A 22,076-nucleotide genomic window follows, 5' to 3' on the forward strand; every position below is an offset into this window, starting at 1 on the left:
CGGTTGCCGATTTATAGCCACAAATATATGTAATTTGTCACTTGATTTTACAAGACCGTGACAACTAACCAAAGACATGTATAACCTCGTATAACATGAATAAAGTCTAAGGAAAAAACGTGCCTCGAAAATCAAAAAATAGTCATTCTCGCATAGATGGCGCACACACCTTTTGGCTCCTCTACACGATGGGCCAGCGCCGGCCCCTCCAAGGGACGCATTTATTCGTTAGAGAGAGCAAGTGATATTGCTATCTCATTCTACCGCATGGCTGCGTCCTTTGGAGTGGCCGGCGCTGGCCCATCGTGTAGAGGAGCCATTTGGCCTATGCTCGGCTAGATGGCGTGACGACACCGTTTCATATTTCACAATTTTAAGACGTAGATATCAGTAAATGAGCATCGGTCAAAACAATATAAAAATAATAAAATCATTTATCCATATTATATATGTTGCAGTCAAAAGTGTGAACTGGTCAAAAGAACTTTTAATCGACAAAAACAGGCAAAACTGCTTTTGAGTGAGCATGTTGGTCAAAAGTAGTTTTACCTGAAAATCATACCTACCTATTTCTGGCAGCAGTTTCGTTTTTAGGGCGTAGCAAAAAAAAATAACCCTAACCTATCTCTGGGAACAGTTTCGTTTTTTGGGTGTAGCAAAAAAAAATAACCCTAACCTACCTATCTCTGCTAGTACTTTTGACTGATAGTAACAGTCACAATTACTATTAACCAATGATTTTCAGGTAAAACTACTTTTGACCAACATGCTCAGTCAAAAGCAGTTTTGCCTGTTTTTGTCGGTTAAAAGTTCTTTTGACCAGTTCACACTTTTGACTGCGACATATACATTTTTTTGATAATTTTATACGTGTTTATTTTGAGTTTTAGTCGTGTGTCGATAGATGGCAGTAAATTTACAGTGACTACAAAATTTACTGTAACAGGACCCCTCTATACTATCTATTCTCTTTGCAACTAACTTATACCCAAGGTTACTATAGGCCCCGTGCATGAACTATAGGGGGCAGCGTAGGAGACGTCAGATTATTGGCGCGAGGCATAAATGTGGTGTCTATGCTTCTGATGTAGCCCACAAGATGGCAGAACCTACTATGCACAAGGAAACATACCGACGAGAACGGTAGATGGTAGCACTTGTTTTGGCAATGTAGGTATACGTGCACATATGTTTCCGATTCAGGCCGCAAGATGGTAGACCCTCCAATGCTCACGGTCCCTATATTACCTTAAACAATACTCATGAATTTTGCTGTAAATCTAATTGCATATTTATGGTAACATTCCATTTCTAACCGCAGCTGCACTACCGGTACTGAACGCGTCGTTGTCATTGACAATTTCCATAGTAAGATGAACAGTACTGCAGCTGTCGTTGGAAATGGACTGTCACCTTTAGTCGTTACCAGTGGCAGCACTCTGCCTGACTCCCTGTTACCCCCGGAGAAGTGACTCGGCCAAGTTACGTAAATTTATTGCTACACCTACCGCATCGCACTCTGCATTGCGCGCTGCTCCATGTCTTCTCGGATAGTAGGTAAGGGGCCGGAGGCGAAAACGGGTTACTACGATCAAAAAGAGTACATAGTATAGAGGGGTCCTGTCATAGTAAATGTTGTAGTCACTGTAAATTTACTGCCATCTATCGACACACGACTATTACTCAAAATAAACACGTATAAATCTATCAAAAAAATGAATATATATGGATAAATGATTTTATTAGTTTTATATCATTTTGACCCATGTTCATTCACTGATATCTATGTGTTAAAATTGTTAAATATGAAACGGTGTCGTCACGCCATCTAGCCGAGCATAGGCCAAAGGTGTGTGCGCCATCTATCCGAGAATGACTTTTTCTTGATTTCTGAGGCACGTTTTTTTAGACTTTATTCATCTTATACGAAATTACATATGTCTTTGCTACGGTCCTGTATTTATGTTCGAGACAGCATACAACACCTATAAGATTTAATACGCAAAGCCATCAACGGCTGTGTTATTCAAATAAACTGACCGTTTACATTACTAATGATATTCGCGTTGTTAATAATCACATTAACTACCTAATCCATGCATATTAGTAAGTATGAACTTATCGACACTAGTGGCTCTGCGAGTTGTAGACCTCGCTAACGTGACGCTACGCTCGCTAATACGAACTCTAAGCTTAGAGAATGTTAAAGTTCACTTTACAAATTCTTAGTTCGTTGAGTCGTTATCACAGCAAAGTGAAATCACAATAGTCTTAAGCGCCATAGACGCTATTGGCGCTTAAGTCCTTCATGCCATGTTCACAATTTAAAAAAAAATTAAAACTGGTTCGATAAATAAATTAAAATCTATTTAATCATAAAGTCTGGTCACAAAAATTTCACGAGAATCGGTTAAGAATTGCGACCTGTAGAGGAGATCATCTGGACATACGAAAGCAAAATGCCCGAGTCAAAACGGAGAACTCCGCTACGGTCAATTATTTTTATAGACAAAATATATGCCTGGACTTTTTTTTTACTATTCCTGGTATCATTTTATCTGTAAATCTAGTACGCGGGGTTAAAAATGCAAGTTGAGGGTACAACTTTAAATATAAATGCCCATATCTTTGATGCACTCCAAATTGCATGAGAGATGTTAACTTATTAAATGTTGCGGTCATCATTTTAATTTTAATAGTTTTAGTAGTAGGAGCTAAAGTACTAGTAAAATAAAATACTATGAAATACAGTTGTTTCTATGTATTAGGGCCCCCCCACATCTAGCGTCTTTCGAGCGTCAGCCGTCTGTCAGCGTCTGGTCAGCGCTATGGAAAATGACGTCGCTGCGCAGTTGCGTCGACGTTGCGTCGAGCAGCGGCCATAGAGTTGTAGACGCCGACGCTCGAAAGACGCTAGATGTGGGGGGGGGCCTTAGTCATGAGTCATGAAACAATAGTTAACGTTGTCTCACTAGTAAAACTTATCTAGATCCAACGATCCGGTCCCTAAGCTGCTCGAGCTATTTCATGCCCTATTTCAGTCTATCGCAAACAAAGGAGCGACCTAGCAATTGTGCATATTTTGAACAATAACGTCAAGTTGCAAGCCAGTGGACACTGGACAGGGATAGTCACCCGCGATACCATACAGCACAGCAGCATTACTTGATAGTGGACGATAGACCCAAAAAACGATGGATGGATGTGTGAAAGAGGATACGAGAGAGAAAGGAGTGAGTGTAGAGGTGACGAAATAAAGAGGAGAATGGAAGACAAAAAAATATGTTGTGCCGAACGCACATATAACTAACGTGTGGTAGGGCAGGAAGAAGAAGAAGGGTCATTGCCCTAGTTTCCGTCCAGCTTTGGTTTTCGTCACCTTGACGAATTAGAATACATAATTATTACCTTGTCGCACAAATTAGGACTTACTTATTGCAATCCTTAATGTCAAAACAATAGATTCATCTACATAAAAATGATATTTCCCAAGTAGAGAATATAAATAAAACATACTTGTTCGTACTCCGTCAAGTGGATGGAAACTAGAGCTGGGTGACTAGCCATGATGCCAACCGTTTCTGCTACGACCACGAAACGCTACGCATGTCTTCCACTAATGTCCATCGCACTAATATGTAAGAGTGATAGAAAGACAGAAAGCGTTTCTTTGTCGTAGCGCAAATAATTGGCATCTTGACTAGGCTCCTGGACGGCAACTATGGTACTGTAATTATGATACATTCCCACTAACAATATAATGATTACTGCAATAGATGTAGATTCCGATATAACCTGCCTGGATCGATTGTGAAACACTTAGTTATTTCGAAACGTAGCAACTAATAATTAATTGTTGCAATCGAGTGGATAACTACACACATAACTATGCCATTTAGTTTCCTTAAATGTACTTACCCATACCCCTGAAGTTAACGGAGTTTAAAAAACCGGCCAAGTGCGAGTCGGACTCGCGGTCCAAGGGTTCCGTACATTACTCAATTTTTAACAATGTATTTTAGGTATATGTGAAACGCGAGTGAATTGCCTTTAAAAAGACCCGTGGGGGTCGGATCAAACTCTGAGTAATTAGTCCGACTCAAGCTTGACTGCATATTTCTAACAGGTTTTCCTGTCATCTATAGGTAAATAACTATATTGTATATTCTTTTTAAATTTTAGACACAGTAGTTTCGGAGATATAGGAGGGAATTATCATTTTTGGCTATTTTCTTAAATAACTTCTAAAGTATTTATTTATAAAATTACAAAAAATATATATTTCATATTCTAAAAATGAGTTCTTTCATTTGAATCACGATATAGTTCAAAAACATTATTTTTTTCATTTTCTCATTTACTCCCCAAAAGTCGCCTCCATGTTTAATATTCATTTGTTTACGTAAGATGTCCGTCTTTGGGTCACGAAATTACATACATAATATGTGTACTAAATTTTAACTTAGTCCAGTGGGCCGATTTTTGAAATTCGACCACTCGATTTCGTGTAATTCGTTGAATGCTTAGAGCAACACGGAAGGGAGGCGGCATTCGCACTATTTCCCCTCTGCCGAGGTACAAGATTAGCACGTCAATCTAATCTAGCGCGGGTAATAAAACTAGTTGCACTTGGATTTTTCACTAGACCGAGTCCAGACGCGCGCGTGAACACTGCTGCACAAAAATGCCTGTTTGCTCGGTTTTTTGTTATAAAAAGAGGTCGGGGACATCAAATTTACAAAAAGAAAGTGTTACATTTCACATGTAATATTTTTTTTACATATCATACGTTAAATTACATTTAAATACAATTATTATATTTTAGTCTCAAGTAATTGTTAAATTTATCGATTTTGCTCGCTCAGTACAAATTGCGGATCGGTCGAGCGACAAATCCGACTTCTCATCTCTCAGAATACAATGACATACTTCAACGAAAATGTGTTAGTGTGCGTGTGACACTACTCAGTCGTCCGTACACAAAAAGAGATCGAGGTTTGCAAGATTTGTCTTTGACGTGCGTCATTTTCTATGTATTTGTGTCGTCATTATAGATTGGATTTTGTATGTAAGTGTGTGAGAAGTGCATCTGTGTGCACCTTCCCCCCGCGAAAAATGGCAGAAAGATTTGTACGGTGAGATATCGCTTGGGCCCCTCCCTTCCGACGTGTCGGAAGCCGGTGTTGCTCGAAGGTTGAATGATATCTCCACCACTAGGCGTTTAAATTCTACTAACAGAATTGAAATCGAGTGGTCAATACCACTAGATTACAAATTTCGAACGCTCGCATTTCAAAAATTAGCATTTTGCCGTTTTCCACCGACTTTCGAGTGACGAAATCGAGCGATCGAAATTCAAAAATCGGCCCCCAGTACTCTTGGAGAAAATGGGCTGTGGGAGTGATCCTAAAGGGTTTTTTTTTCCTTCGAGGTACGGAATCCTAAAAACACGTTGTATTATTAATATTATTTATCAAAATTTCATAAATTACGCTACAGGAAAGTAAATTATTTATAAATTAATAATAAAGAAACTTAGCTCATACATTCAGGCCAATGATGATTTTGAATGATTAATATTTAATAACATTCATTTTGATTTATTTGTTTGTATTTTGTTCGATATGAAAAGTTTTGTATTTTACTCGGTGGCAATATTTGTTAAACCCCCTCGTGCCTTGAATCCCTCGAAACGCTCAAGATTCCATTTTTTTAACCACTCGCTACACTCGTGGTTCAATTTTGGAATCTTTCGCTTGCTCGGGTATCAATATTAGCACGAGAGGTTAAACTACAACGTAAAACATATAACTATTTTCGACACAAATCGAATTTACTATGAAATTAGTGATTCTTTACATAAATCTTTTTTTATATAATAGACTACAAATAATTAAAAGGTTGGAATACTTACTAGGAAAACATAGAAAATAAACTGTGATTAAAATTGTTTAGCTCAAGTATACTATAAGCAAAACAAAAATTTAGATTTGTTTAGTTTTTAATTTTAAATATTAGAAATTAAACAAAATTATTAAAAAAAATTAAATAAGCAAAACTGATAGCTAATTGTTTTATTGCCGTAAAATGGGGAGACTAGGAATTACGAGGGCAGTTGGGTTATGAATGGGGTGAGGAGGGATGGTAGGGAGGGGTGAGATGGTATTTTTATACCAGAGTTATCACATTGCTACGTAAATACTTTATTATTTTGAAAAGTCAAGCTATTCTAATATTGTGTCAATTCTAGTAATTGTCCCATCTCACTCAATTCCTAATATCCCCCTAACGCAGCGTAACGTAGTCGTAGACTACAGGGTGAGCTGGAATTTCCTACTATTTTGTGTCTATCGTTCAATTTATGAAATGAAACGACTAAACATAAACGATTAATAAACTAAAGTTCATATTACTGGAATACTTTTCAAGTAGGTATATAAATCAACGTGATGAAATGAGGAATGAAATTGAGGTTTGAACTTCGGATTCGTCCCAACTCATCCCATTTAACGGTACCGTATTTCAAAGAGCCAATTTAGCGATAACATTTATCGGTGCAAATATTATTTTCCGACTTAGCCGTGAGCAATATCGAACGAAACAGTGGGTGACTGATCTTATAACTACCCACGTACAGAACAGTCAATTAATTAGGCTGAAATTTTTAATTGTTGGTCATTCAAGACTTGGTGTGGATGGCAAACGATAAAGTTGAAATATAAGTACATAAGGAAATGTCATATGTAATTCATACTGTAGGTAATCAATAATCAGTCTTTTTATGAATAAAATTTAGACGTAAGGTTTACTCGGGTAATTCCGAATGTCGAAAAATGTGGGATAATTCCGAAATTCAGATGAAAATCACCCTTAATTCCATCATAATAAAAGTCTCTTTTATTATGAAGACATTCGGCATTACCCGAATACACCTTACTTCTACAAAATCATCAGATTATTTTAATTTGTTCGGTACTAGTAATCGCAACGTGTGATGGCTCCTCTACACGATGGCCCAGCGCCGGCTACTCCAAGGGACGCAGCCATGCGGTAGAATGAGATATTAATATCACTTGCTCCCTCTAACGCATAAACGCGTCCCTTGGAGTGGCCGGTGCTGGGCCATCGTGTAGAGGGTCCGCCGTCACTGCAACTGTCCACTCACTATAGATAGCCGACACTTTCAAACGAGTCTGTTACCGGTCCGCGGAGGGCCGTAAGAGTAAGACGTTAATTAGATAGATATTCTAGTCTCCAGAATTACCCAGTGTCAGTGTTTAGCACACTATCTTCAAATTTAGTTTCGCCGCATGTCCGTCTGTCTGTCTATATGTCCTTCTGTCCGTCCGCGGCTTTACTAGTGGGCGATAGCACTAGAAATCAGCAATTTGGCATACGATATACCTATAAATTAATAAAGCCGACAAAGTGGTAGAATAAGTCTTCCCTTCTTAGTCTATTCCCTTTTGCTGACTGTACACGATGCTTACTAATAGCCCCCGTTCAAGGCAGTCTACTGTTACGGATGTAACTAAGGAACCCTACATCTAAATTTGAATTGCTGATTAATTACTAAAAATATATTATGATATTTATGATGAATTATGAAAAGTGGTATTTGCAAACACATCATGGAACATTTTTTATGCTTAACCTTTAGTGCAAAGTTTAACAAAAATGAGGGTACTTCTTGTTATATGTATTTTTACGTACAAAAGTGTAAAGTTCGTATCCAATTAACCAAATAGTTTATACATCTTCGTTCATCGATTTAAGTAGTAAGAGATAAATACCGATTGAAACGAGCTTGGTATATATCACGCCGGCCCCGCATTAGCCGAGGTGTCACACCCACCGCTGAACATCTGTCTTGTCACGATATTACTGTCCAGCATATCACGGCAAGTATTTATAAACTTCCACATACCATTACAATGACTTAAACTAGCGCTAAAGATTTTCAAGGCGTCCACAGAGCTGCTCATTTGCAATAATTTCCGAGTGTTGTACCATCGCCCACGCTGTTAACTGTACATCGGTGGACCTTATGCCTTTTGTAATAATGTCCACCGATAAACAGTTAGGAGTGTAGCTGTTTGTACTAGTAGTTTTGTTCCGATTTCAAAAATATTAACCAATCAACAGTTAAGAAAAGGATTGACACATGTATGGCCATACTGCTGTATTCGAACTTCAAGATATTCACAAGAGACGACACGTACTAGATCCATTCTAGATACGTTATAGTTTAGATATCAACTAGTTCTCTTTTGCAGCGCAATTCGGGCAACCAATGTCACTCTTACGTTAGATAGAGTAAGATATCTATTAGATGTGAATTGGATCTCTAAGTCATATCCTGTGGAAATCGTTAAAGAGTATCTCCAGAATCGCGCATATATTATGTCAAATTTGACAGTTTAGATCTTAAACATACCGTTATCGTATCTTGGTGATGTCTAAAAGATACTTATCTAATAGATTTATATTGCCCAAAGGTCTCGCGGGTGTATCTATGCAGGTTTCTTCACGCTAGTTTCCTTCACATGGCATAACAAAGCCTAGTTGTTAGTGACCCTGCAACAGAACAGGAGGTACCTACTAAGTTCTAATCCCGGTAAGGTTATATATTATATTAGGTTTACTTATATGTTTACTTATACGTTGTTGCCAGTGGCGGATTTGCTCTAGTAGGCCCGGGCCTAGGGTAGCAAATTGTGACCCATAATTCGCTTAGGCCCACTTGCACCATTCCACTAACCCGGGGTTAACCGGTTAAGCCTGGAGTTGCCATGGTTACCCATACAATTTGACACTAAGTTAACGGTTTATCCGCTTAACCTCAGGTTAGTGGGATGGTGCAAGTGGGCCTTATAAATACAAGAAATAAATAACTCTAAATGTAGTCAATATGATGTGTGCTGAGAAAGGGGCGGCTACTGGGCCTGGGGTCTAGGGCGGCAGATACTGCAAATCCGCCACTGGTTGTTGCTAAGTTATGGATGTCATTTATGTATGTATATTGTCGCCTAGCACCAATGTATGCTATCGGGCTAGGTCGATCTGTGTAAAATTGTACCCAAACTTTATTTTTATTTATTTATTTAAAATATTTAGTTAAACGCTACACAAATATAGACAACATAATGGTTCGCTATCATGTGATTTTAACCTCGTGCCTACATTTCTTCGCAGTTCTTTGTTCCCCTAAGATTTCATTCTACGCCTAAGACATACAGCACCCTTATCTACGTCTTAGTTCAACTTAAAAATAGGTACGAGTAGGTAGGTTTTTAAGTAGGCAGAGATGTCGGGACGACCTAGACAAGATTGGTCAGGACAGAGATGAGTGGGAATTCAAAGGGAGGCCATTTCCTAGCAGTAGGACACTCCAATAGGCTTATTAAAAACAATGTGGGCGCCAACGAAAATAACAATCGTTCATCGCACGTTTGTAATTCGAAGTTCAAAGTCGCGAATAAGATTTAAGGGCATTTTGGATTAATAATTGAGCGTGGGTACGGCGGTGGGCGCGTGTACTCGTAGGTCGAACAATGGCCCAATCTGCTGGGCCGCGAGCTTGCCCCTCCGAGCGCGCAGGCGGCGCCCACGCGTGCCGCCTCGTGCTTTTATTTATTTACCAAACCAACGCCGTTTTATTTAGCACACTCGGCTATTATTAGCGAAATCTTTTTATAGACGCAGGCTGGAATCAGCTCTATGGCACTTCACACACCCACAGTCTTGTGCCTAGGTTACATCTTTTGTCGTTGATCAAATGATCAGTGGATCCTTAGATCTGTAAAAATAAAACAAAGATGCAAATACAGATATGGGAGTTCATCAAAAATCTTATTTTCAACCCCCGACGCAAAAAGAGGGTTGTTATAAATTTTGTGTGTCTGTCTGTGACACCGTAGCTCATAAGCGGGTAATCCGATTTGGTATATGTATAGTGGTTAGTTTTATGAAGCCTGGTTTTTTTAAACGCTGGTTTTAAGACATGTTTATCAAAATCGGTTCATCCGTATCATAGCGTTGGGTTCATTTTTTCCACTACCTACCTGTAGTCATCTATGCTTGCTTATGCAAATATTATTGTCTATGCTCGTTTAATCGAGCTATCAAGGTGTATTGTTCCGATCTCAAGAGTCTGAAGAGTGATGTAATCTTTAAGAGAGCGTTTAGAAAAAACAATGCTTGTCGGCTCTTCTGGAGACTTCAAGGGGCAAGGGGGGCGCGACGCAGCAGTTCACAATGGCTCTTAACAAGCTTTAGGGTTGACTCGTTTCTCGTCAGTCGATAAGTATTCTAAACATCGGACATCACCTTAACCACTTATGTTGAGCACTAGTCTAGTAACCTACTAGGTACATGGATGGTGAAGAAGATGAATCTTATTCGATATTTTGCCATCAGTTTTAATATATGTATAATTTTCTGTCCTGCGTTTCGTGAACCCTTTCATTGGTCCTCTACACGATGGGCCAGCACCGGCCACTCCAAGGGACGCAGCAATGCGGTAGAATGAGATAGCAATATCACTTGCTCCCTCTAACGCATAAATGCGTCCCTTGGAGTGGCCGGCGCTGGCCCATAGTATAGAGCAGTCATCATATTTAAGTTCAACTTACCCTTTGCGGCTTGTAACAGGAGCAAATTCCTAAGAATATATCTAGTTCTCCTCTAATGGTTTACTTACTACATGGTCAAATGACGTTAAGAAATGTTGATATTATTTATACATTATTTCTACTTGGTTAATATTAATGCATTTCACGTTTGCAAAATACCTCTATACCTATTTATGTATAAACATATTTTTGTCAGTAGCATTAAAACAATAATTATTTAGAAGTATGTAGGCACCTACAATAGTTTTAAGAATCGTTTATTTGTGATAATAGGGGCGTTTAAAATGACCTAGAACGCTATTTAACTAATTTAACAATAATTAAAGGCAATAAAAGTATGAAATCGTATAATGTGTGGCCAACCCTACCGAGTAAAGGTTAATAGAGCTGAAAGCAATCCCAGCAGAGAAAAATGGTTGGCGGGTAAAATACTGAAGGGTTCTCGAGACCAACGTGTATTTGAGCACGTCCGATCCGACCGCTCTCCACCGACGCGGGCCACTACACATAGCTGCATCGACACACCGACTAATTGAGGACTTAGTAGATTATCTGGTGTATTCATGACTACTTCAGATCTAACAAACCTCTAGCAGGCGTGGCTCACTCCGCGATTTCATCACTTTGCTACAGGTAGCTAAAAGTACATCCGTTCGACCCCAATTTTGGGGTTTGCCATAAGCCGCGCGTGGCGCTGTCGCCACCTAGCGGCGATATCTGTGCTGATCGTGACAGACGCGATTTGTTAGAGAGTGAGTCTTCTGTACCTAGTACTATTACATATTTATTCTGTGCCTCTAGCTTGGCATGGTTGGCGTCACTTGATTTCGCAATACGAGTGGCTTGACCGTTTTTAATTGACACCATAACAGCATTTCTTGATGCCAAAGCGTTGCTGCGAGCTGACAATCATTCTATCTTTGTAGGAATAAAACTAGAATTCTTGTGTAGTTATTTACGTACCTACATAGTATAATAACAACACACACATACAAAATACTGAAACAGGCAATCCTAGTCCAGTCCTATGTACCTACTCGTATGTAACCATGAAATACCTGATTTTAAATAAATTAAATATGTTATGACAATATTAGGCACTTTTAATGTACTTATTATTCATGCTTTCGAGTAAAGTTTGTAATTGCGTTCTTCTAACAATAAGTTGGGACTAAATTTGAATCTTACTTACTTACTTACTTTGTTGGCGCGGTGACCCAAAATGAGTCTTGGCCTCCAACACAAGAGCACGCCACTTTGATCGGTCCAGAGCGGTATCCCGCCAGCTTTCGCCGACGCCGAGCTCACGGAGATCTGCAGCCTCCACTCTATACCGTTGGGCAGATAGAATGTGAATCTTAACTTAACTTAAACTTTAGCATGATATTTGGTTGATATGAAAGAGACGTTGTAGAGTTTCTCCGCATTGTAAAGTTGATTTATGCAGCGCTAACCTTGAGTCGCCTCTTGCCACTAACACGCTTACGTCCTTATTAGCAACTGTCATGTAGTAGGGTTGCTTGGGGAGGTCGCCATGCACCTACTGATGTAGTTATAGGTAGAACAGTAGTAAGGATTCAATTGTTTTCTCACCTTGTTATGTCAAACCCTGGCTTACTGATGGAGCCGATGCCTATATAAAATTAATAATCATATTTTAACTATTTTATTTGTAATATCTTTGAATTGGGCAATGTTGGCAGCGGCAGGTTATTGTCAAAATATTTTTTTTTATTTTTGGGTTGGCGCCACAGACAAAAATTACATGCAAGAGAATCGGAAAATCTTATTTTTTTTACATCAAAGTTTCCCGATATTGTGGAGGTCGTGCGCAGCGCGGCTGCGCGAGACGGTCCTCGGCGCGAACTGTACCGTTCAGTCAGTTTTTGATTAGATATGTGGAGCGCTGCACTGGCACCACGGGGCTGACTGTAAGCAAAGCCGCGGCTGCGGCAGCGGCGTCGTCGCGCCGCGCGTTAGTTTTTTTGTCGCACTATTTCTGTGTTAATCAATTATAATGTCTCATACGTTAAGTTTGGTTTTTACCCAGAAGATAATATCTTCTTAATTTGGCACATGTTCTTAAAATATTATTTTAAGAACGTGCCAAATGAAGTTACATTTTCCGTGTTATGCAGTTTACAGCAACTTTCGTTCCATACCCCGATAACATTTTTAACACAAAGTTTAATTAATGTTTGGAACTCTCCTATAGTTCCAAACATTAATGAAACTTTGAAAAAATCGGACAAGTGCGAGTCGGACTTACCCACCGAGGGTTCCGTACAAATTTAACTTATTTTATATTTAATACGAACTTATTGTTTTTAGATTTGTCTCTGTACTTGTAAATTTATAGTAGTGTAAGACGATAATTAGGTACTTGCCAAAATTCATAGTTCTAGAAGTACCCATAAATTTTAATTCCCTTAAGAGTAGGTTCCTATCGAACTATTTTTGCATAATCCTTTTTTACGTAAACTTAGAAGTTTGTTGTTCTCCCAGCTTCAAGGGACTTTAGACTGAAATGTACTATGAAACGTGCGACTAAAAAACGCCCGTCGATCGTTTTCGTTTCGTTTTTAACTTATCGCCACTCGTTACGAATTTCCTATTTTTCGCACCTGTATCGTAATGTAGGTACGTTACTTAAACCACAAAAATATGAAAAAATGTTTTAAGTTTATTTTCAAACAGTCTGCACTAATCTAGATGTGATCTGAGAATAGACATTTGCTAAGTTCAAAAAACCCTAAACACAAACATACTTCCCGTTCACCCCATGCACAAAGAACGCTACATACATACTAACAAAAAAATAGTGTTAGAATCTTGGTGACCATTTGGGTGACGCGACTATTCATTGGTGATATGTTGTTCCGACAGCTGCTGCTATAACTACGTTTACGTTTTTTTTAGCAGTAGAAAGAAGGTAAGCGATCTTGACATGACTTTTAATTGAAAAATGCTTTAGAAAAATCAGGAACTATTACTTATGAAAGCAGAAGAATATAAATGATCGCATTACATTCATAATTGTTACATGTTTGCCGTGACTTTAATACGTGTTTATCAATTAAAAGACACATCAAGATTGTTTACCTTTTTCCTAATGCTAAAAAAACGATTTATACAACACAACACTATAGAGCAGCAGCGCTTTCTACTAAACATGCTTAGTAGATGGCCCATGACGAAATAGGCTTTGTAGTACTTCCCACAAACACATGATTGGTCATTTAAACTCTACAAATCCTTAAAGTTAATGCCTCCTCTACACGATGGGCCAGCGCCGGCCATTCCAAGGGACGCAGCCGTGCGGTAGAATGATATAGCATATCACTTGCTCCCGCAATCTAACGCATAAATGCGTCCCTTGGAGTGGCCGGCGCTGGCCCATCGTGTAGAGGAGCCATAAAAAGTTACCAAAGAGAACGATTATGACAACCTGTGACTCAATGAATATTATGGTTTTAGACATTTATTCTCATAAGAATATAAATACATTATTCACTTAAAATGAGTACCTACTTTAAAGTATTTAAATTTAACATAATGCTATAGATTATAGAATAACTTGGTGTAGTTATACATAGTTAATATGTTCTTGCATCTCAAGGAAACACGAGTAAATTCGCATAAGTAGTTCTTATTGTAAAGAATTAAGGTTGTTTTTAATAGCGCACCCGCGACCGTGCGATGCAAAACTGTACAATATTAGCTAATACTAATAGTTGTAGGTTACTATTTTAGATTAGCACTCATGAATCTCATGATTTATTGGAAATCATTTGGTTGAACGATTCACTTGTAAACTACGTACCTACGTAGTACTACGAAGTAGCCTGTAGATCTCTTTTTCTCATCGTTCGGTATTGGTAATAAAACCAATATACTATTGGGTAGTTTTAGCTTTATTTGATGATCACATAAACATAAACCATTATACTCGTAATACCAGTGTGTAAAAAACTACTTTCTATTTCGGATCAAGCATGCTATGTTTCTATTGCAGGTCGCTGCCAAAGCTTTGCAGCCAAGAGGAGGAGGCAGGGAGACCACCACAAGGCGGAGTGGTAACCTTTGAGCCAATTCAACACGACCACGATTTTTGCGAGCGAGTTGTAATCAATGTGAGTAACACTGTAAGATAACCGCAACAACCTCTATCAACTAGGGTAAACTCAGTTATTTCGGTAATTTCCCCCAAACCATTAATGTTCGCATAACATAAGTAGTGGTTTAAGGTCAAGGTATCATTGGCCTTTGTTTGGTCCGTACTTAAAGCGACATCGTCCGTACAGGGCAGTTTATGAGACGCCACTAGGAGCAGCCTTACACTCAATGTTACATTGTTAACCATCGTGTGAAAGAACCGCAGTCCATTTCTTGTTTATTATTTGTTCGTTAAGTGGAATTTCTTCTACTAGTGACAATTGTCATGGTCACTGAATACGTAAGAAGAGAATACTCCTGCAGACAGAAAAATACAGGCCATTTCAAGGAATTCTTACCTCCATACAATTTTCTATTGGTACCTATTTTATCAGTTTAAACGCAGGACCAAGTTTCAAATTTAACATTTACTCGTAGTCTCGTACTCGTACCAAAGGTTCGTAATTATATGTAGAGTGGAAGGCAGGGTAGATACATTATTCATATACCTATGTACGAGTAGCGGAGTATAGGTAGTATGTGCACATAATTTTTTGCCTACTTATATCGTTTGATATTTGACGAGCTGCGCTCGCCGGCGTCATTTGCGTAAACGTTTTGACTTGCGTCTTTCCGAGCTCACCTGCGTACTATGTACTCGTACATAGTCTGTTGTATGACTAACGACTCCTATAATAGCCTGCCTACCTGTTGATTTATCAATTGGTACGTACGAACTGAAAGTTTTAAAAATATCAAATACATTATCAGTTTTCTAATAAATACATTTTTATTGCTTTTAGGATTTCGTACCAAAAAGGTAAAATGGAACCCTAAAGGTGACAGTCATTTCCAACGACAGCTGCACTACTGTTGCGACTTTACTGTCATTAATTTTACTATGGAAATTGACAATAATATCGACGTGTCGAGCAGTAGGGCAGCTGCAGTCAGAAATGGATTGTTACCTTTATTGGTGCGACTCTGTACAAGTGTACATCGGTCTGTTTGTCACATCACTAAATATCTCGGGAACTACTTACGCTAGCTATTGATTTGAAATTTGGAATAGATAAACAAGACTAAAACGCATTGAAAGTCTTTTTTATTCAAAACTAGTTACTAGTGTAAGAAGGAATCATATGAAAGAGCTTGAATGATACATTCTAAAATTACTCCGAAGATTACCAAAGAAAAATAATGTTTTTTCCTGAACATTTCAGTAACAATATAATATATCCATATACTCGTAATCACGCATCTAACTAAAGTGGTGTTCAATAGAAAAAAAACAAATAAATAAATGTCAATTTCTCATATACTTGTCTGGGTGTCTATCGACAGGTGAATATTTTGCTCAGCGCTACCGTGTCAAGCCAAACTCGCGTATCTTTGAAATGGCCATTTTGAGAAAATCGACGTTAAAGTTTAAAACAAAGAACTTACTCGTATCTTAACTTACAAAATTATGCTCCGTTTTTTGGATTTATTATATAATACGAATAAGAAGTACAAGAACCACCGACAAGACGTATTTAAAACTAAAATTGTATTTATATGTATTAACTAGCTGTTGCCCGCGACTTCGTCCGCGTGGAATCTTATCTTCAACATTTTACATCTTTAGTAACTATAATTTTCATATCCAAGCAATGTTGAAATTAAGTACTTTTCTTTTTTAGCCAGTTGTTTGAAGTTTTAAGTCAAGTGGATTTTGATGTTGGTTGCTGAAATTACTTTTCTTGTATTCTCATAATAGGTACCTATGCCCTTATACAAAGATTCAAGTTCCGCATTCCGCACTCACAAAATATCTGATCTCCATACAAACTTTCAACCCCTTACTCAGCACCTTGGGGGATGATTTTCAAAAAGGCATGAATTAGTTTTCATGTTTTTTAATTTCATTCAATTTATTACCTTTTTTTCCAAAAAGTTAAAGTTCCTAGCTTAAAATTAAATTTACACCCCAAGACGAATTTTCATCCCCTTTTTAGCCCCCTTAGGGATTGAATTTCCAAAAACGTTGCAATTACTTTTTTGTAATCGGCTATTATGTCTTTCTAAGAAGTTTCAAAGCATTTGTAATGGATTCAAACTTTGAACCCCATTTTAACCCTGTTAGGGGATGAATTTTACAAATCGCTGAAATCACTTTTATTGTCTTCTAATAATATACCCAAATACGAAGATTCAAATCCCGCGCTCGAAAAAATGCATGATATCCATACAAACTTTCAACCCCGTTTTCACCACCATAGGGATGAATTTTCAAAAACGCTGAAATTAGTTTTCTTGTATTTTAATATAATACCTTTTTACAAAGTTTCAAGTTCCTAGCTTCAAATAAAATTTGCACCTGAAGACGAACTTTCATCCCCTTTTTAACCCCCTTAGAGGTTGAAATTCCAAAAACGTTGCAATCACTTTTTTTTAATAATCGGCTATTATGCTTTTCTAAGAAGTTTCAAAACCATTTGTAATGGATTCAAACTTTCAACCCCTTTTTAACCCTGTTAGGGGAGGAATTTTACAAAACGCTGAAATTGCTTTTTTTGTCTTCTAATAATATCCCTAAATACAAAGATTCAAGTCCCACACTCGAAAAAATGTTTGATATCCATACAAACTTTCAACCCCTTTTTCACCACCTTAGGGGTTGAATTTTCAAAAACGCTGAAATTAGTTTTCTTGTATTTTAATAATATATCTTTTAACGAAGTTTCAAATTCGTAGCTCAAAAGAAAACTTTGACCCCATACAAACTTTCATCCCCTTTTTAACCCTGTTAGGGGATGAATTTTACAAAACGCTGAAATTACTTGTATTGTCTTTTAATAGTATCCCTAAATACAAAGATTCAAGTCCCGCGCTCGAAAAAATGTTTGATATCCATACAAACTTTCAACCCCTTTTTCACCACCTTGGGGGATGAATTTTCTAAAACGCTGAAATTAGTTTTCTTGTATTTGAATTTGATACTTTTTTACAAAATTTCAAGTTCCTAACTTAAAATAAAATTTGCACCCGAAGACGAACTTTCATCCCCTTTTTAACCCCCTTAGGGGTTGAATTTCCAAAAACGTTTCAATCACTTTTTTTGTAATCGGCTATTATGCCTTTCTACGAAGTTTCAAAGCATTTGTAATGGATTAAAATTTTCAACCCCTTTTTAACCCTGTTAGGGGATGAATTTTACAAAACGCTGAAATTACTTTTCCTGTCTTCTAATAATATCCCTAAATACAGAGATTCAAGTCCACCGCTTGAAATTTTTTTTGATATCCATACAAACTTTCAACCCCTTTTTCACCACCTTAGGGGATGAATTTTCAAAAATGCTGAAGTTACTTTTCTTGTATTTTTTAATAATAAATCTTTTTACGAAGTTTCAAATTCCTAGCTTAAAAGAAAACTTTAACCCTATACAAACTTTCATCCCCTTTTTAACCCCCTTAGGGGTTGAATTTCTCAAAATCGCTTCTTATCTCTTGTACACTTTATAAATGCAATCTGGTGTGCAAATTTCAACTTTCTGGCTTTTGTAGTTTCGGCTCTGCGTTGATGAATCAGTCAGTCAGTCAGTCAGTCAGTCAGTCAGGACACTTGCATTTATATATATAGATTATGCCAAATTAAAAATACGGACGGTCTGAAATTGCATCCATTTAAAGTTACGCGAAATGCGGTATCTACAGATACGGTCATATGGCGTCTGCCTTTAATCCGTTGGCAGCACAAAGGTACGGACGGTGTTATGCCGATCTCCAGTATCTTAAGAAAAGTCACATTTTTGGGAAAGTAGGTTAAAGAATACAGTAATAATTAACATAACAAATGGTAAATTCTGTTTGAAATAAAAAATGGTCACCAAACTTCCAGAGACCTCTATAACAAACAATATTTAACATGCAATTTCAACATAATTTTTAATACTTATCACTTTTTTTTGGAACATAAAGATTAATAATTTGACCTTTAAATTTAAACCATCAAGCCTTCATTGCCGTAACTTACACATGCTGCGGTATCTACTAGTACTACGGTTACGCCAAACTCATCAGTGCAAGAATAAGGATCAAATTCAAATGGCGTTCTAACAGTTTTATGTTCTGTCGAAAGATGGCAGTAAATTTACAATAGCTACATAATTTACTTTAACAATCCGTCTCTATAGACTTTATTCTCTCTGCTAACATAAAAAAGACAATTAATGTAGGTACTTAAACAATTCATATTTTGTTAGCATTTCACGTCATGTATAACCTAAAAGTTTTACGATGGTTGTTTTTCCACATCCTATTAGGTTTTGGACAATGTGCAATTTTAAGGCTCCTCTTCACGTTGGGCCAACGCCAACGCCAACGAAGGACGCATTTATGCGTTAGAGGGAGCAAGTGATATTGCTATCTCATTCTACCGCATGGCTGCGTTGGCGTTGGCCCAACGTGAAGAGGAGTCTTTACCTATTCCTTACAAATGTGTAAGCAGGGGTGTCAAGCTAACAGCTTTGTTGACTGTAAATACAGAACGTCGTCAGGCGTGTCTCACTCCGCGATTTCGTCGCTTTGCTACAGGTAGCTAAAAGTACAGTTTCCGTTCGACGCCAATTTTGGGGTTTGCCATAAGCCGCGCGTGGCGCTGTCGCCACCTAGCGGCCATATCTGTCCTGACCGTAACAGACGCGTTTTGCTAGAGAGTGACTCTTCTGTACCTAGTACTATTATTTATTCTGTGACGTCGTTTAGCCACTGTGTGCACTGTATAGTATAATTGTATATCTAGCGGGACCACTAGACCGGCTTGCGTAAAATCGCGTGCATTGAGAAAAAAAGACAATATTTACAGGCGCGCCGAAAGTAAGCATAAATTATTTAGTTTTACGTTTCACGGGCACATCGGAGTTTCACACGATGTTTCTTTCGCCGCCGCGGATGTAGTTTTGCGGTTGGCAATGGACCGGTCCAAAAATACATTTTATTGTGTGTTCTCCAAGGGCGCCGCGTGGTAGGCGCAGTGGCGGCGCGCGGCGGGTAGTAGGTATTTACGTGGTAGCAGGCCCAAACAACGCTTTTATCAACATTCTTAACTGACATTACGCTACCCGTTACGCATTTATTCTGACCGCGAATAGTTCCTGTATACGTACCTAGTCGTCATTTTATTACAGGCGTTATATTATCAGTAACGTGGAGTTATACCTAGTTCATATTAAGTACCTAACGAATTACAGCTATTTGATTATGTGATTTATGTGCTATTAATGATTTTATACAAGCAATATCTAGTTGTAGGATATCCGGCCCATCGTCGGCTATCACAAATACAGTATGTGTCGGACCATGGGGCTTTAATTCCAAAGCTTGATTTTACTCGCTAAACTGAGCTACTTTTACTATGGGACCAACCCTAAAATCGGGGATTTTTTTTTGGCTTTTCCATAGAAAACGGCGACATCTGATAAGCCAAAATGTATGAAAATGTCAAAAAAAAATTCGGGATTTCGGGGTTGGTGCCATAATAAAAGTAGCTCAATTTAGCGAGTAGAATCGAGCCCTGGATTTAAAGCCCCATGGTCAGTAACACCCTGTATATGTAGATAGCATCTTTGTCCATAGCATGCAGGTAACCGAATGATGCCTGTGGTGTGGTTGGGAATGACTTCCCTTGTTAGGGACCCTAAAGAATAAAGTATTAGAATTTCAGCTTACCAGAATAGTTAGTAGGAAATATTTGGGTGACCAAAATAACTCGTACAGTCGGCAGCAGAAGTTGCTAAGCGGGCGAGGTGTTCAAAATGAGCTTGACGCGACTTTATTGTTAAGAGAATAAAAGCGTGTCAAGGTAATTTTGAACTACTCCCCCGCTTAGCAACATCTGCTGCTGACTGTACGTAGAGATCACATATCCTACTAATATTATAAATATAAAAATGTGTATATTTATATAGTGGAATGTTGATGTTTGTTCCTCCTTCGCGCAAACACGACTGAGCGAACTTCTATGAAATTTGAGATACAGATAGTTGATAAATTGATAATATACATAGAAAAGGATAGAATAATCTTCTATTAGGGATTGCATCTGTAATAAGTGCAATAAGGGTGAAATTTAGGACGAGAGAGCTACTTATAGTTCGAGAGTACAGATTCGAGGTTAGGGAATAGCGTAGTCCTTTGACCGTCAATGAATGGAAGGCACAGACCTATTCGGCATTCAGCCACGATTTAAAATTATTCAAAAATATTTTAAACTGCTATTAAATGAATAAAAATAAACATAAACAAAAATATTAAATTACAAACGTCAGTTTTTAAAAAGTTATACTTATTTAAAACTCATTTACGCTACTTGGTTTGTATGAATTAGTGACATATAGTTTAAAAGTAGTATCACTTTTGAGAAAGGAGAGAAATCTTGTGTGTTCGCGCGAACTGTACATCTTTCTCTCCTGTGGGCAACAGTTAACAGCTTGTTGGCATACCTATAGATAATGATTTTATCATACATCAACAGGAGAACATTTTCATGTGGATAAGGGTTAAATAAGAAAATTTATCTTTAAAGCCCTTAACTTTAGTGTGTCTACAGTTCTACAGGATAGACGCGAACACAGTTTTGTGTTAGACCCTAAATAACTTAAATAAGTAAAAAGCAACGATGACATACGCGGGGGCCGCCATATTGTATGGAGGCAATGGAGATCGTCCCTCTTGAATATGCTCCTCTATATGTAGGATATTCTTTTTTATTGTTAAAATTTTATTTTATTTTCAGGTTAGCGGACTAAAATACGAAACCCAATTACGGACATTAAATCAATTCCCAGAAACACTTTTAGGAGATCCGTCAAGACGGATACGATACTTTGACCCACTGCGGTAAGTTATCTTCGGTCGGTACTAAATATGTTCACTCGGAAATAGGTAATGAGTACGGCTCTAGTTAAGAGTGATCGTGTTTTCAGATAGGATCCATTTCAGCTACCAGGGTGCATAGGCAAGATGCCAATCATTTACGCTCCGTAGCGAACGAAACGCAAATGTCACTGTCGCACTAATATGGAAGGGTGGTAGAGAGATTACCGTATCGTTCGCTCCGGGACGTTGATTATATAGTATCTTGGCTACGTACCTTGATCGCGTGTCGTCGGGTGACAAGCAAAAGTCACTAATAACTAACACCATTGAAATTATTGGACAATAAACCGTGTTACAAGTGTAATAAAGTGCATTGTTACTTCAATTTTTTGATAGTACTTAGTGACTTTTTCTTGTCACTCGACGA

At 38.0% G+C, this 22,076-nt stretch overlaps 1 protein-coding gene across 10 annotated transcripts in view; it reads left to right on the top strand.

Moving 5' to 3' along the window:
* Nucleotides 1-22,076, top strand: part of LOC134679052 (potassium voltage-gated channel protein Shaker) — a 188,028-nt gene that overhangs the window by 145,975 nt on the left and 19,977 nt on the right. For all 10 annotated transcript variants that reach the window (XM_063537872.1, XM_063537871.1, XM_063537870.1 and 7 more), the window contains exons 2-3: nt 14,650-14,767; nt 21,567-21,670. In XM_063537872.1, coding sequence (XP_063393942.1) covers nt 14,650-14,767; nt 21,567-21,670 — 222 coding nt within the window. The remainder of the gene's footprint in view (nt 1-14,649; nt 14,768-21,566; nt 21,671-22,076) is intronic.

Source organism: Cydia fagiglandana, chromosome Z, assembly GCF_963556715.1.
Source record: "Cydia fagiglandana chromosome Z, ilCydFagi1.1, whole genome shotgun sequence".
NCBI classification, from domain to species: Eukaryota; Metazoa; Arthropoda; class Insecta; order Lepidoptera; family Tortricidae; genus Cydia; species Cydia fagiglandana.